Below are 15,465 nucleotides of genomic sequence, written 5' to 3' on the forward strand. Positions count from 1 at the left end.
TTTTAGTTTTTATGTTAAACTCACTTTTGGAATTTTTGATGAATGAATTTATGAATTAACAAGCAATCTAAATCAAATCAATATTTGGTGTGACCACCCTTTGCCTTCAAAACAGCATCAATTCTAGGTACACTTACATACAGTTTCTTAAGAAACTCGACAGATCTTCTCTGGTTGTAGATTTGCTCAAATCCTTCTGTCTCTGCATGTAATCCCAGACAGACTCAATGACGTTGAGGATATGAGCGAGCCTACATCCACAAAAGATCTGTGGTTATCTCTCCAAGATGTTTGGAGCAACCTCCCTACCACATTCCTTCAGAAACTGTGTGCAGAATTGGATATCTCTTGTTCATTCACTTTGCATTTTGTTAATTAAAGGGTTTCTATCACTTCGTTTCACCTATTTAGCTTTCAGACACTAGCGATCCGCTAGTGTCTGCTTTTTCTAACCATCCTAATATAAGAGCTTATTGTCCTGCCGTTTAGCTAAAAAAATAACTTATATAGATATGCAAATGAGCCTCTAGGTGCTATGGGGGCGTGATTAGCACCTAAAGGCTCCGTCTACCTTAACAAACTGCCGCCGCCCAGCGCGTCCCTCCAGCCCGCCCATCTCCTCCGGAATGCGATGCTCCTCGTATTCGGCGCATGCGCAGTGAATGTCTGATCGCTTCCCTGCTCAGACATCTCCACTGCGCCTGCGCCGATGACGTCATAGTGCTCCGAGGAACAGGCGCAGTGGAGATGTCTGAGCAGGGAAGCGGTCAGACATTCACTGCGCATGCGCCGAATACAGACGCGCACAAGGAGCATCGCATTCCGGAGGAGATGGGCGGGCTGGAGGGACGCGCTGGGCGGCGGCAGTTTGTTAAGGTAGACGGAGCCTCTAGGTGCTAATAGCACCTAGAGGCTCATTTGCATATCTATATAAGTTCTTTTTTTAGCTAAACGGCAGGACAATAAGCTGTTATATTAGGATGGTTAGATAAAGCAGACACTAGCGGATCGCTAGTGTCTGAAAGCTAAATAGGTGAAACGAAGTGATAGAAACCCTTTAATAAAAAATAAACTATTAGCTCTTTTGAAAGCTTTTTTACTTTGCAGTCTTTTTCCACAAATGCCTAAAACGTTTGCACAGTACTTTAGAATTTCAAAAATTCTAAAATCCTGCAATTTTCGCATTGGTTGCTAAGCCTATTCGATCCGAATACCAGGAAAAATTTGATTTGCAGTGAAGCAGAATTTACTATCATACTTACCCCATCCATTTGAGTGCAAAGAGGCCACGGTGGCCATCTTGATTCAAGATCCTGCTTGAAATCTCGTGCGTGGTGACATATGAAGTCACCGCGCCAGTCGACGTGATGACATTTTCGAGATTGCGTGAGATTTCATGCTGAATCTTCAAGCAAGATGGCCGTGACGGCCTCTTTGCACTCAAATGGATAAGATAAGTACAATTTAATTTTTTTTATAAGCAATTTAATATAGTATCAGAGAAAAATGGTTTGTTCTCCAATTGTCAGCTGTTTACTTCCTCCTCCTTTCCTAAATTAACATTCACTCTGAATATTCTGTTAATTCTGCCTTGTGAGGCTAAGATGTGTTGCATGCTCACTAAAGGATCAGATAACATCATCCCACTGAAGTCTATGGACAGTGGAGGGTAAAGAGCAGTAAGCAAAACAGTGAGCACAGAGAACCAGGCATGAAACTAATAGTATGTGTTATATCTCACCCCAAGTGTTTAATTCATATCTATACTGCTCAGTAATTCTATACAGTGTCCTGTATGGTTTATTTGAGCAATTCTAAGTGACTGAGAAAGTTAGGGAACAGTGTCGTATGTCTCTATGTGTACTCTATTGACAGAGGGTATGCAAATGAGCTCTTAAAAGCTCTGCCTATAATGCTACAAGATGTAAAGTAACCATCCTAAAAGTCAGTGTTTGATCTTTTAAATAGGCATTGAGGCATGACTTGGATAATAACTAATCGAGCATCCCAACCGCAGACAGCTGTTTTGCGGTAATGGCCCCTAATCAGTGTAGAGCAGAGAGTACTGGCTTAACTCGGTGGGATTCTGATTTAATCCAATGTAGTCGGAAGCTATATTTTGAACTCCCTAACTTCTTTTTATAATTATGTCTACAGAGGGACAATCTGAAGGTTTTATTTATATAATTTTGGTGTGTATGTGACAAATCGGCCGTTTTGATGTTTTTTTCCATTACACACGATACCAATGACTTTTTTTGTTGCTTATTTTGGGGAATCGGGGTGATTTAAATTTTTAGATTTATTTTTAATACTTTTCTTTTCACTTTTTTTTCTACTTTCTTTTAGGCCCCCAAGGGCCTAACAACATGCATTGTTAGATTACCACTTCTTTATATCAATGTGACTAAATCCATTGACTAATAGAAAATTCAATATACTGCAATGTAGTGCTGTCACCTGCAGGCCTACATTGGAATATACCTGTGAAAGGCATCACAGCCTCAGCAGACTCCTGCCTTTCAAAGACAATGAACAGGTCCCTGATTGCTGTGTGGGGGAGTTGTTCCAGGTCCAGAAGTGCAGTTCTTCCGGGTTTTGCATTCTCAGCTGCCGTAGTCACAATTGACAATAGCATCTGAGGGGCTAAATGACTGCGATTGGCACAGAATAAAATGAAAAATATTTACACAATGAACGGTATAAAATTTATAATGGAAAAAAAAAATGGAGGAATTTCTGGGTGTTTTTGCATTCCTGTCCAGAAAGAGCTAATCCCATAACTATTGATGAGCGGAAGGGGCAATATTAGAATTCGCGATATTTTGTAAATATTTTGTAGAATATTTGTCATATATTCGCAAATTCGATATTATATTCTTGATTGCAAAAATCGACAATGTATTATTCGCGTAATGTGCGCGAAATACCGGCGTGGGTCACTTATGCTACATTTTTCAAGCTGGTATAAGTTTTCTAAGACTGGAGAAAATGATTGGCACGGCAGAACATTAGAATAGCTTTATATGCAGATAGAGTGCTCCAATATATTTGCGCTTGCAAATTTTCTGCAATTAATGATGCGCATATTATTTCGCAATACGTGCAACTTGTGACATCACAGCACTATGTCTGCAGCATGTATTTATGCACAGCAGAACCTATTACACTGCCTAACACCCTGCACTGGAACCTATCAGCTACACTATAGATCAATGTAACCTACACTGATTATCTCCCCCTAACTATCTAAATTATATATATAAGTTACCTGTCTAATGTAATAACACAAAGCACAGAGCACAACAATGACACTACTGTCTCTTTCATAACTGTAATAAACTTTAGAAAATAGCTGCTGGGGAGGTTCTTATGTAGTAAGGGGTAGGCAACTTTTCTATTGGTTGCTAGTGATGTTGGTAAGCTGTGATAAAGCCTTCTCATTGGCCCACAAGCTAGAAGACGGGAGGGATGATCACCTGATGTGTACTGTGTTAAAAAAAAAAAAAAGAATATTTGTCATTACGAATATATAGCACTATAATCTAAATATTTGCGAATTCTCAAAGTGATAAAAATTTGCTTTTCGAATATTCGCGCTCAACACTACCCATAACATGCATACATGTTCTCGGACTGGGAAGAGGAAAGTAAGCCTCTGTCAGAAACCTCTGATGGCGACCTATGTCGTGAGAAAAATGGATTGGACATTTTGAAATCCAGCAGCCTGATCTTTCTCCTGACATCTCCCATCAGGAGGCCCCCATAGGAGGTCTCTATTAGTAGGTAGGCCGGTCTGGGTGTGAAATTGCAGGTTTTGGCTGACATAAATCTATTGTGTAAGCCCAGCTTTAGTCTTTCAGATACAAGAGACCTAACAGCAGTCCTTTCCCCATCCATAAACATTCCCGCATGGCGGAGGCATGAGATTTTATCAAGATTATTTTGTTCCCCTGTCTAAGAGAGTGCACTGCTGAAGAAGCTGGTGACACTAATGGTGCCACTGTATTTATAATAGGTTCCTGTGGATAGTAATTATAAAACGCACTGTATGTACAAATGTAAGGCACTGTATGTACAAATGTAGTAATCCACATATTGACGCTTAAGTTAATTAAGCAATGACAAGAAACTTTTAGTTGATTAAAGGGGTACTCTCAACTGGACATTTACGGCATATCGATAGGATATGTCATAAGTGTACGATAGGTGCGGGTCCCACCACTGCAATCCACTCTATCTCTGGGCCCTGCCATGGATGGAGAGCAAGCTGCACATGCATTTCTTTCTCCATTTACTGGGACTTTCAAAAATAGCTGAGCTCTGCTCACTCAGCTATTTTCAGAAGCTCCATAGCACTGAATGGAGAGGACACTGAGCATGTGTGCTGTGCTGTCCATTTATAGTGGGGCCCTGTTCTTGAGCTAGGAGTGGGTCCCAGAGGTGGGACCTGCACTATCAGACATTTATGGTAGGTCTCCTTTAAGAAAAAGTGAGGTGACCTGTTCTGATACAGTAGTTTCCAAATGAATTTGCCAGATCACTACTGCATGGCCAACAAAATAATTGCAAAACTCTCATTAACCTTTAAAGGTGTTGGCCACTATATCAGTACTTTACACAACATTGTTGGAGGCAGGGTAAAAAAAAGAGCTTCCAAATATACTTTATTTAAAAAATCTGTCTGATAATCTTTTTATAGTAAGCCACGCCCCCTGAGCCCCGCTCTGCCGTGCAGCCAGTTAGTCCATGGCTGCACGTGACATGGAAGAGCTTTAGAGAAAGCTCATCCATGCCTTTATTGTAACTGCACATGCGCTGCTTTTCCTAATCTGCCTGAGAGCAGCACATGCCCAATCTGCCCCCGGCGATCGCTCTGATTGGCTAGTCTGTACAGGCAGCGTCCCGATGATTACCATGGCAAATGGAAGCCGAAGTAAAAAAAAAAACCATTCATGCTGCGGTCCATAGGGACCTCTGTATGGAAGGGGTTAAGAGATGGAGGGAGCTCCCTCCCTCTCCCATCGGGCTGCTGCTGTGCTGTGGCAGCGGCCCGATGCTTGATGGGTTAACAGAGGGAGGGAGCTCCCTCCCCCATCTGGCGCTGCGCTGCTGTGGCAGCGTTCCGATGGTTACCATGGCAATCGGATGCCTTCACAGGCATCCGGCTTGCCCTAGTATAGCTGATCAGGCTCCTGATAAAGGCTTATTGTGAGTGACAATGGACTGCAGTACACTATACAGTGTACTGCAGTGTATTGTAAACCATCAGACCCACTGGATCTTCAAGAACCAAGTGGGTCTGGGTAAAAAAAAAAGTAAAAAAAAAAACAATCAAATTTCTTCTTATAGCCAGACATTTATAATTGATTACATTTTTAAAAAAAATAAAATACATTACACATGTTTTGTATCATCGCATCCATAATGACCTGAACTATAAAAGGATCATGTTACTTTCCCCGCACGGTGAACGCCATAAAAAAAAAAACGAGAAAAACTATGATGGAATAGAAATTTTTCCCACCTCACTTCCCAAAAATTTTTGTAAAAGTGATCAAAAAAGTTGTATGTACCCCAAAATGGTACCAATCAAACCGTCACCTCATCCCGAAAAAAAATTAGCCCCTACACGAGATAATTGCACAGAAAATGAAAAAAATATGGCCTTCAGAAAATGGAGACACAAAAACATGTTTTTTTGTGTAAAGCCCAAAAAAAAAAATAGACAAATTAGATATCGCTGCGTCCATAACGACTTGCTCTTTAAAAATATCACACCGCCAAAAGGTAAATGTCATAAAAAAATAAAATTAAAAGTGTGCCAAAACAACCAATTTTATTGGTCTATTTGCCCAATAAAGTGTAATATTGAATGATCAAAAAATATTATGTACCCAAAATTGGGACCAATGAAAATGTCAACTCTTCCCGCAAAAAATTAGCCCCTGCACAAGACGATCGGCAGAAAAATAGAAAAAATATGTCTTTCAGAAAATGGAGACACACAAACATGATTTTTTTAAAAAAATGCTTCATTATGTAAAACGGAAACAAACAAAGAAAGTAGACATATTTGATATCATCGCGTCAGTAACAACCTGCTCTATAAAAATAGCACATGATCTAACCTGTCAGATGAACACTGTAAAAAACAGAAAAAATTTAAACTGTGCCAGAACAGCCATTTTTGGTTACCTTAACTAACAAAAAGCGTAATATAAAGCGATCAAAAAGTCATATGTACCCCAAAATAGTACCAGTAAATCCATCATCTCATCCTGCAAAAAATTAGCCCTTAATTAAGACAATAGCTAAAAAAATTAAAAAATGTCTTTCAGAAAAAGGATACACTTCAAAAATGCTTTCATTGTGTACATTTTTTATTTTTAAAAGTAGACATATTAGGTATCGCTGCATTTGTAACGACCTGCTCTATAAAAATATCACATGGTCTAGACTCTAGCCCCTCAGGTGAATGGCGTAAAACAATAAAATAAAAACGGTGTCAAAACAACCAATTTTTTTGGTCACCTTGACGCATAAAGAGTAATATCGTATGATCCAAAAATCATATGTACCCAAAAATGGTACCAATAAAAACATCAACTCTTCCCGCAAAAAATGACCCCGTGCACAAGATGATTGGCAGAAAAAAAAAAGAGAAAAAGTATAGCTTTCAGAAAATGGTGACACAGAAAAAACATGATTTGTTTTGTTTGGCCAGGGATGTCATGTGATCACTCCTCTGAAGATGCTTGCTGTGATGCATGCTGGGATTTTTACTTTCACTTTGAAGCTGCTCCACCCACACAGCCTCTCATCAATGGGAGCATGCTATGCTGAACACATTAGAAAAATTCTATGTACACAATAGATCTCTCATGATACACATACCTCGTGGCTTTAGTTATTATCTGGGACCCTTTATTTTTTTTATGCGTATGGTGGCCAACTCCTTTAAATATACAGTTTTTGCAATAGATAATTGAACTCAAATCTGAATATATGAAATCATCATTTTCAATATTTCAGAGCAGATTCGTGCTGTCATAACCACAGGCAGCATGAATTACCAACAGGCTCCTCTGTAACAAAGTTACATATAGGGAGAGGCCTGTTAATCAAGTCAGGTGGGAGAAACCTGAGGGGAGCCACCCAGTGTACACTTCTCCCTGTGCTGTAGCATTTCGGAAACTTGTTCAAGAGAAAACATAGGTATAAAAAGAGCTGGCCGTGGGGAAAAGGCCCGCTGCGCAGCTCGCCTCTTCCCTGCATGGCTTGGTTTACAGGTCTAACACTATATACAACTTTCCAGTGCGGGAGTCTATCTGTCCCTCAAGCTGCCCGTGGTTATGGAAGCATAAATGTGCTGACATGTTCCTTTCAGGTTTGCATGAAAACCTTTTATAATCCTGCACACTTCAGGAGTCTCTCAGTTGGATAAAAATTAATAACTGATACAAATACAAAATAACACCCCTGTTGTCATTCCTGATGCCCAATGTAAATAATGTTTAATTTATATTCAGTTTCTCACTGACTTACAACAAGAGTCCTATCTAGTGCATGTGTAGCTACGCTACACCAGAAAATATTTTATTCTATATGACTCTAATGGTCAGGCTTGGACTGACCCGCAGGGGAACAGGTGGGCAAGGTAGCACATAATACAGTAGACTGACTATATTAAGATAAGATAAAACAAAATTAAATTAATCTCAAAATTAGGGAAATTGCAATATCGCATCAGCAACACATAATATACGCAGTCTTATAAATGAATAACAACACAGTTTATATAGGACAATAAAATTAAGAATAAAGACTATTATAATGAATGCAATTAATATAAATACAATACAGTTGTATTATATTACCTAACACTTATACCCCATTTCTAATACAATTCAATATTATACCTCTGTTGCCTATTATAAAGGGCTACAACCATAGGCAAGCGATTTTCTAAACCTATCCGTACCGCACTTAATTTGGATAAATCTCTCACTAAAACTACTCTAGTGACTCTGCACTAATGAATATAAGGGATGATACTGATTATTCATAATACTCCTACACTTCCCTAAGACTGTGGCAACTAAGTACCCACTACACTTCCAGCTTTCTTAATTCACAAATCTAATTCCCTTCTGCCACCCTACTACCCCAACACACTACTGCAAAGAATATAGCACCTGCCATCACTGATTGATAAAACACCTTCAATATTTTCCTATAAACAATGAAAGATATTCCTTTATAATGGAATATAACGGATTGGCCAGATGGAATGCAAAACGGAAGCCTTTAAGAGGCATTCTGTTTTTCTCCATCCTAATAGAAGTCTATGGGCAAGCAAAACGGATTCGTCTGGTTTTCGTTATGCAGGACAGGACTTTTTTTTCCGTCTTGCATAATGAAAACCAGACGAATCGGTTTTGCTTGCCCAAAGACTTCTATTAGGATGGAGCAAAACAGAATGCCTCTTAAAGGCTTCCGTTTTGCATTCCGTCTGGCCAATCCGTTATATTCCATTATAAACGGAATCTATAACGGAATGACATAACGCTAGTGCGAACCCACCCTTACATGTACTCGCTCCATTCACTTGAATGGAGGAAGTACTTGCAATTACACTATGCTGCCGCTGCAAGGGAGACGACAGGCAGTGTAATGAAGAGGAAGGAACGCTCGCATGGAGCGCCGCCTGCGCTACAAATACCGTATTTTTCACCCCATAAGACACACTCCCCCCCCCCAAAAAAGAGAATGCTGGCAATTTACATCGCAGTCTGCGATGCTGCAGCATCGCAGACTGCGAATGTATTAGTGAGGAGGGAGGAGGGTCTGTAGTAGGCGGGGAGAGCGGCGGGCAGTGCAGGCACTGTACTCTGGCCCGCCGCTCAGTATGTACTGTATTATATCTAGTGTTAATCATAATATCTAAACTGCGCTCCCCCTGCTCCCCATCTGTACCGTACTTACCGGTACATGTCACACTCCGTCTCCTATAGTAAGCGCTAGCAGGCAGGCCGGGCTGCAGGCGGCCGTAACTCACTGAGGTCACGTGCCTGCCCTGCCTACTTTATGAATGAAGCAGGCGGAGCAGGCACGTGACCTCAGTGAGTTACGGCCGCCTGCAGCCCGGCCTGCCTGCTAGCGCTTACTACAGGAGACGGAGTGTGACATGTACCGGTAAGTACAGTATAGATGGGGAGCAGGGGGGGCGCAGTTTAGATATTCTGATTAACACTAGGTATAATACAGTACATACTGAGCGGCGGGCCAGAGTACAGTGCCTGCACTGCCTGCCGCTCTCCCCGCCTACTACAGCCCCTCCTTAGGGATCTATGGATGGGATAATGATGGGGGGGATCTGTGGATGGCATTATGATGGGGGGATCTGTGGATGGCATTATGATGGTGGGGGGATCTGTCAATGGCATTATGATGGTGGGGGGGATCTGTGGATGGCATTATGACGGGGGGTCTGTGGATGGCATTATGATGGGGGGGTCTGTGGATGGCATTATGATGCGGGGGATCTGTGGATGGGACTGTTATGGGGGGATCTGTGGATGACACATATAGCAGTGTCATTCACAGATCCCCCCCACCATCATAATGCCATCCACAGATCCCCCCCACCATCATAATGCCATCCACAGATCCTCCCACCATCAGCATAATGCCATCCACAGATCCCCCCCACCATCATAATGCCATCCACAGATCCCCCCACCATCATAATGCCATCCACAGATCCCCCCCACCATCATAATGCCATCCACAGATCCCCCCACCATCATAATGCCATCCACAGACCCCCCCCATCATAATGCCATCCACAGCTCCTCCCATAACAGTGCCATGCACAAATCCCCCACCCCATAACAGTGCATCATCCACAGATCCCCCATAATAGTGTCATGCACAGACCGCCATTAGTTCAAACCCACCAAAAGCACACCATTTGGTTAAAAATATTTTTTTTCTTATTTTCCTCCTCAAAAACCTAGGTGCATCTTATGGGCTGGTGCGTCTTATAGGGCGAAAAATACGGTAGCTGATCGCCGAGGGTGCCAGGTGTCGGACCCCCACCGATCCGATATTAATGGTCTATCCTGAGAATAGTAATACAAATAGTTGTAGAGCAGCACAAAATGGACCTTCTGGCCTGTCTGGAATGCACCAGCCGTGGAGGGACAGCCAATCCAACGCCGTCCCATAGACATAAATGGTTCACGTGTCCTGAGAATAGGTCATCAATATAAAACCCCTGCACAACCCCTTTAAGCAACAAACCATTTCCTCTACACCAATCAATAAAATTACACTCTAATTGCCTATACTCCTTCTCCTCCCCTTCTTTAATACACCCAACCATTACAGAATCTTCAGAGAACTTTTGTAAATGACAATGATCAGTGTCATACAAAAAGTCAGCAGTGTATTGGGAAAAAAGTATTGGCGACAAAACTATTCCTTGAGGAACTCCAATGCTGCAGTCCTGGATGACCTAGCCCTGGTTGAGTTGTATTTAAGGCACTCAAAAAGTCATTACCTTACCAGGAAAGAATATACCCTATGTAACAGATAAAGAACTGCATCATCAACACTCATATGCTGATTATATGCACAATGTAGATTATCCACTTTTGGTCCCACAACATCTACCAGCTGACCCAAAACCATCCTTAGGTTAATGCAACAGGTTGGTACTCACCTAAACCTACAAATAGGCAGCATATAGCATCTCAACCAGCCTACAGTATGTTCATATAAAAACTGTGTGACTTATTTAACAAACTACCCAGTTTATTATTATAGATGCATCGGGGACTAAGATGAGTTCTAACTACAAAGGCAGGCCATCCAGTATTCTCTTTCCTCAGGGACCCGCTCAAAAAGTGATTGCAGGGGCCCCCACAATCAATCATCTTGTAGTGTCTTGCTGCTGCCCTCTATGTGAGCAGGTAACATTTGCATGTAGCTTTACAGTGGGCCCCAGAATAAATTTTATGGGTGGGACCCAGGCACCCCAGTCCAACACTGCTAATGGTTAAAACTGTGTCTAAGCCGCTGTTCACTTTTCTTTCAGTCAAAAGCTATGGAATGTTCTAAAAAAGCCTCCAACACAGATGTGAACGTAGCGTAAAAGTCCTGTAATGAGCAGCCCTCTGAGACTGCGGCATAGCGGGCATTAAGAGTAACTGATGTACGGTTGTATAGAAATAGTCTTCTCCAGTGAATGACAGTTCTTATTGTGTTATTAAGAGGACAAGGAATTGTGAACGTTTGCTCTAAGTATAAGACAACGTGGAACTTCACTGCCATCTGCAGCTTACTGATGGTACCGAAAGCAGCTATGTGTCCAGTGCAATTTTTGTACATTTAGGTTTAGAAGCCAAGTTAAAATCACGCAGTAGCAGCAGCTCTATACGGATCAGCATTCATATGAGTATCTACATTAACGTGTAATAATCCCCAATTATAATTTTAAAGGAAAACTGCAGGCAAAAGTATACACTGGTATGCCTAGTGCAGGACATGGACTGACACTGCGGACACACAGCCTGTCCCTATAAAAGGACCACTGTGGAACCACTAGTTCACGCTGTAGGGACACTGGAGGAATTGAACAAGCCCTACACTCCAAACACAAAATAGGGCTTTTTGACAATTTAGATGTTTATTTGCACAAAGTTTTTTTTATGCCTTTTTGCCTTTTTAAACCACTCACTCTGGTTTTAAAAAGTGGGTGGAAAAGCTATGGTAATTAGTTTCACTCCAGATTTATCAATGTCAGTCTCTAAAAAGCCACAAACTCACTCCAGTAATGGGGTGGTGTGAAAAAAAATGGAGAAGAATTTCAAGTTTTAAAAACCACCAGATTTAACAAGCAACATGCAACATTTGATAAATTTGGCTCCGAGTATGCCACGTACACACAAAACTGACTTCAATTTTACCCTCATAATACATTCCCCCCATTATGTTTGTCACTGTAAGGATGCGTTTATAACTAGAACTGTTTGGGGGGGGGGGAGGGACACTATAATGGTGATCCAGGTGATGTTGGTCCCATTCCCATCTCTACTGGTATATTAAACTCTGTCCAAAAATAGGGAAATTGGTCAGAACTTTTTTTAATCCACTGATGAAATAAAACCAGGACTGGTGGGGGGAATCTATCTTTTTGATCCTGATGAACTTTGGCAAGAAACAACTTTGCTCTTGTATATTTCTTAACAAGCGGTACATACCATTGCATGGTGTCAGTTTGCATTCCCTGATAGATTCAGGTTTTTCTCCATCACACTGGTCTCCCACACGACACAGGACTTGTCTCACCTCGATACCCTCACCACACGTCACAGAGCACTGCATTGGAGGTAAGGGTCACAATCAGAGACTGCGGTATGACAAACTAAAACGCCATCAGCTAGCACTTCTGCATCAGGCTTTAGTTCCAGGTAGGAGTAGAGTTCTCTAAATTTCTCAAACAATTTAATCTCAATAAATATCACAAATTACACTGACCTCAGACCAGGCTCCTGTCTTCCACTGGGCTGGGCATGGATTTCTATTGCATGATCTTCTACTTTCAGGACGCTCTCCAGTACAATACTTGCTATGCACTGACCGGTTTGTCCCATCGTGGAGAGGCTGAATGCATCGTACTACTCGAATCTGATAGCCAGAACTTCCACAGCTTTTGGTGCAGTGCTCCCATTCATCTGCCACCCAGCTAAAGAATGGTAAAGTGATATTGCTGATGTATATATACAGGGGTGCAGGTGTAAAATTATTGTCCACTGAAAACATACAATCATGAAGAGTACTACAACCAGCCAATGATTAAATCTGCATAAAAAGACACCCTCTGGTAATAAAGTACAATAAATAAATAAATAAAAAAGTACGAGCAACTACCTATAAACCTCCTAGAAAATACTCATAACTAGAGATGAGCAAAAAAAATATTTTTCAATTTTCCCAAAAATGCTGATTTTAACGAATACGAAACTTTTGCAATTCCTTTCAGATCAATCACTACAAATGGCAAATACCATTTTACACCGCCCTTCATATGTGATGACTTCTCAGTTCATGTAATGGGCTCTAATTCCTAGGCACCTGAAAATGGTCTAGGCAGAGACAGGGGTGTGTAATGAAGGTGGCACTGTGTCTGGATGGTGGACAATAAAACTGTGGGAGCTTTTCTTGCTTGTAGGGAAATCAAATGATCCTCACTACTGCTGGTCTGTCTGGTCCATCCAGAACCTGATTTACATGTGTATATGCCCTCATGTAACCACTGCTCCCAACACCTCCTAACAGCTAGGTCAGAACAGCTTAGGCTACTTTCACACTGACGTTTCTGGGTCCGCTTGTGAGATCCGTTTCAAGGCTCTCACAAGTGGCCCAAAACGGATCAGTTAAGCCCCAATGCATTCTGAATGGATAAGGATCCGTTCAGAATGCATCAATTTGGCTGCGTTTGGTCTCTGTTGCGTTTTTTTAGACGGTCACTAAAACGCAGCTTGCAGCATTTTGGTGACCGTCTGACTATGCGGAGCCTAACGGATCCGTCTAGACTTACAATGTTAACGGATCCGTCTAGACTTACAATGTAAGTCAATGGGGACGGATCTATTTTTTACTGACACAATATGGTGCAATAATTGAAAACGGATCCGTCCCCCATTGATTTTCAATGTAAGTCAAGACTGATCCGTTTTGACTTAGACTTTTTTTGAATGAATAATGCAAACGGATCCGTTATTAACGGATACAAGTGTTTGCATTATTCGTGCCGAACCGTCTGTGCAGATACCAGACGAATCCGCACAAAACGCGGGTGTGAAAGTAGCCTTAGGCCTCATGCACACGGCCGTTTTTTTCCCCCGTTTACTGGACGTTTTTTGCGTTCCGTATACGGTCCGTATACGGAACCATTCATTTCAATGGTTCCGCAAAAAAAAACGGAATGTACTCCGTATGCATTCCGTTTCCGTATTTCCGTTTTTCCGTTCCGTTTTAACATAGAACATGTCCTATTATTGCCCGCAAATCACAGTCCGTGGCTCCATTCAAGTCAATGGGTCCGCAAAAAAACGGAACACATACGGAAATGCATCCGTATGTCTTCCGTTTCCGTTCCGTTTTTTGCTGAACCATCTATTGAAAATGTTATGCCCAGCCCAATTTTATCTATGTAATTACTGTATACTGTATATGCCATACGGAAAAACGGAACGGAAAAACGGAACAAAAACGGAAACACAACTGAAACAAAAAACGGAACAACGGATCCATGAAAAACGGACCGCAAAACACTGAAAAAGCCATACGGTCGTGTGCAATAGGCCTTAATTGGCAGGCAGTTGGTCAAAACAACCATTCTGCTTCTCTAAGTTTAATGATGCAACCCATCTCAAAGTCTATCAACTGAACAACATGTCTTCAAGTGCATCGTAGAGGCATGTTTACAGGTCAACAATCTTTCTTTAAGAGGTACACTACCCAAAAGTAACCCTTGAGAGCCTTTTTCATAGGGCAGCGGGGGAAACACTTTACACACTCTTGTGGCAAGACCTAGTGTCTAATCAGACCACACCTGTAATTATTTACATATCAGCCTGAGACAAAAATGCGTGCCGAGTTTTGCAGCAATCCTACATTTTGTATCTGGGTGCTTTAACTTTTTATTTTTTTGTCAGTGCTTGTATATTATTCTTGTGTATTGCGAGTAAATGAGAAGATTGAGCAGCTCTCACCTGCTGCACCTGTAGTGAGCACGGTACCAGCCTGGACACGGCTGTGACAGCAAATCAACAAAAAGAGAAAATCCGGCTCTTGAACAGGAGACACTTCTTTTAGCGGTAAAACTTCCAATCCTCATAGGCAGGGTATAGTCAACATGTTTCAGACCTTCGTATATCAGTCCTTAATCATGACATAAAAAACCCGAAATTGAACAGTTACCCATATATCCCTCCTCCACCAATCCACGGAGGTTGAGGCATTACATGGGTGTATAACTGTTTAGTAGGATTTAAAACAGACATAATGTAAAAAGAGCTTGTATGTACATATGTTACTAAAATCAAAGACGTGTAGCAAGAAACCCACAACATTGGCTGATGTATTCCAACATAATCCCATAGACACTTAATTATACAGTAAAATTAAATCTTGTCTCCTATTTAATCCTGCTGGAATCCGGGTTTTCAATTGGAACATCCAGAAAGTCTCTCTGTTGAGAAGCTTTCTGCGATGGTCCCCGCCCCGTAACGGGGCTGTAACTCTTTCAATGCCAACCACACTTAATGCTGAGGAATCGCCTCCATGTTCCAAGGCAAAATGCAGACTAACAGCGGAAACGTTCCTTGTTTTATAATGCGGAATGTCGGATATATGTTTTCTAATCCTGGTTTTAAATGCATTTGTTGTGCA

At 41.5% G+C, this 15,465-nt stretch overlaps 1 protein-coding gene across 1 annotated transcript in view; it reads right to left on the bottom strand.

The window, feature by feature from the left end:
• The window catches only part of ADAMTS3 (ADAM metallopeptidase with thrombospondin type 1 motif 3), a 214,911-nt gene that overhangs the window by 2,543 nt on the left and 196,903 nt on the right, over positions 1 to 15,465 (bottom strand). The window contains exons 20-21 of the mRNA XM_040418128.1: positions 12,547 to 12,754; positions 12,270 to 12,387 (exon numbers count right to left, since the gene is read on the bottom strand). Of these exons, the coding sequence (XP_040274062.1) occupies positions 12,270 to 12,387; positions 12,547 to 12,754 (326 nt within the window). The remainder of the gene's footprint in view (positions 1 to 12,269; positions 12,388 to 12,546; positions 12,755 to 15,465) is intronic.

The sequence above is a fragment of the Bufo bufo genome, chromosome 2, assembly GCF_905171765.1.
Source record: "Bufo bufo chromosome 2, aBufBuf1.1, whole genome shotgun sequence".
Taxonomy (NCBI): Eukaryota; Metazoa; Chordata; class Amphibia; order Anura; family Bufonidae; genus Bufo; species Bufo bufo.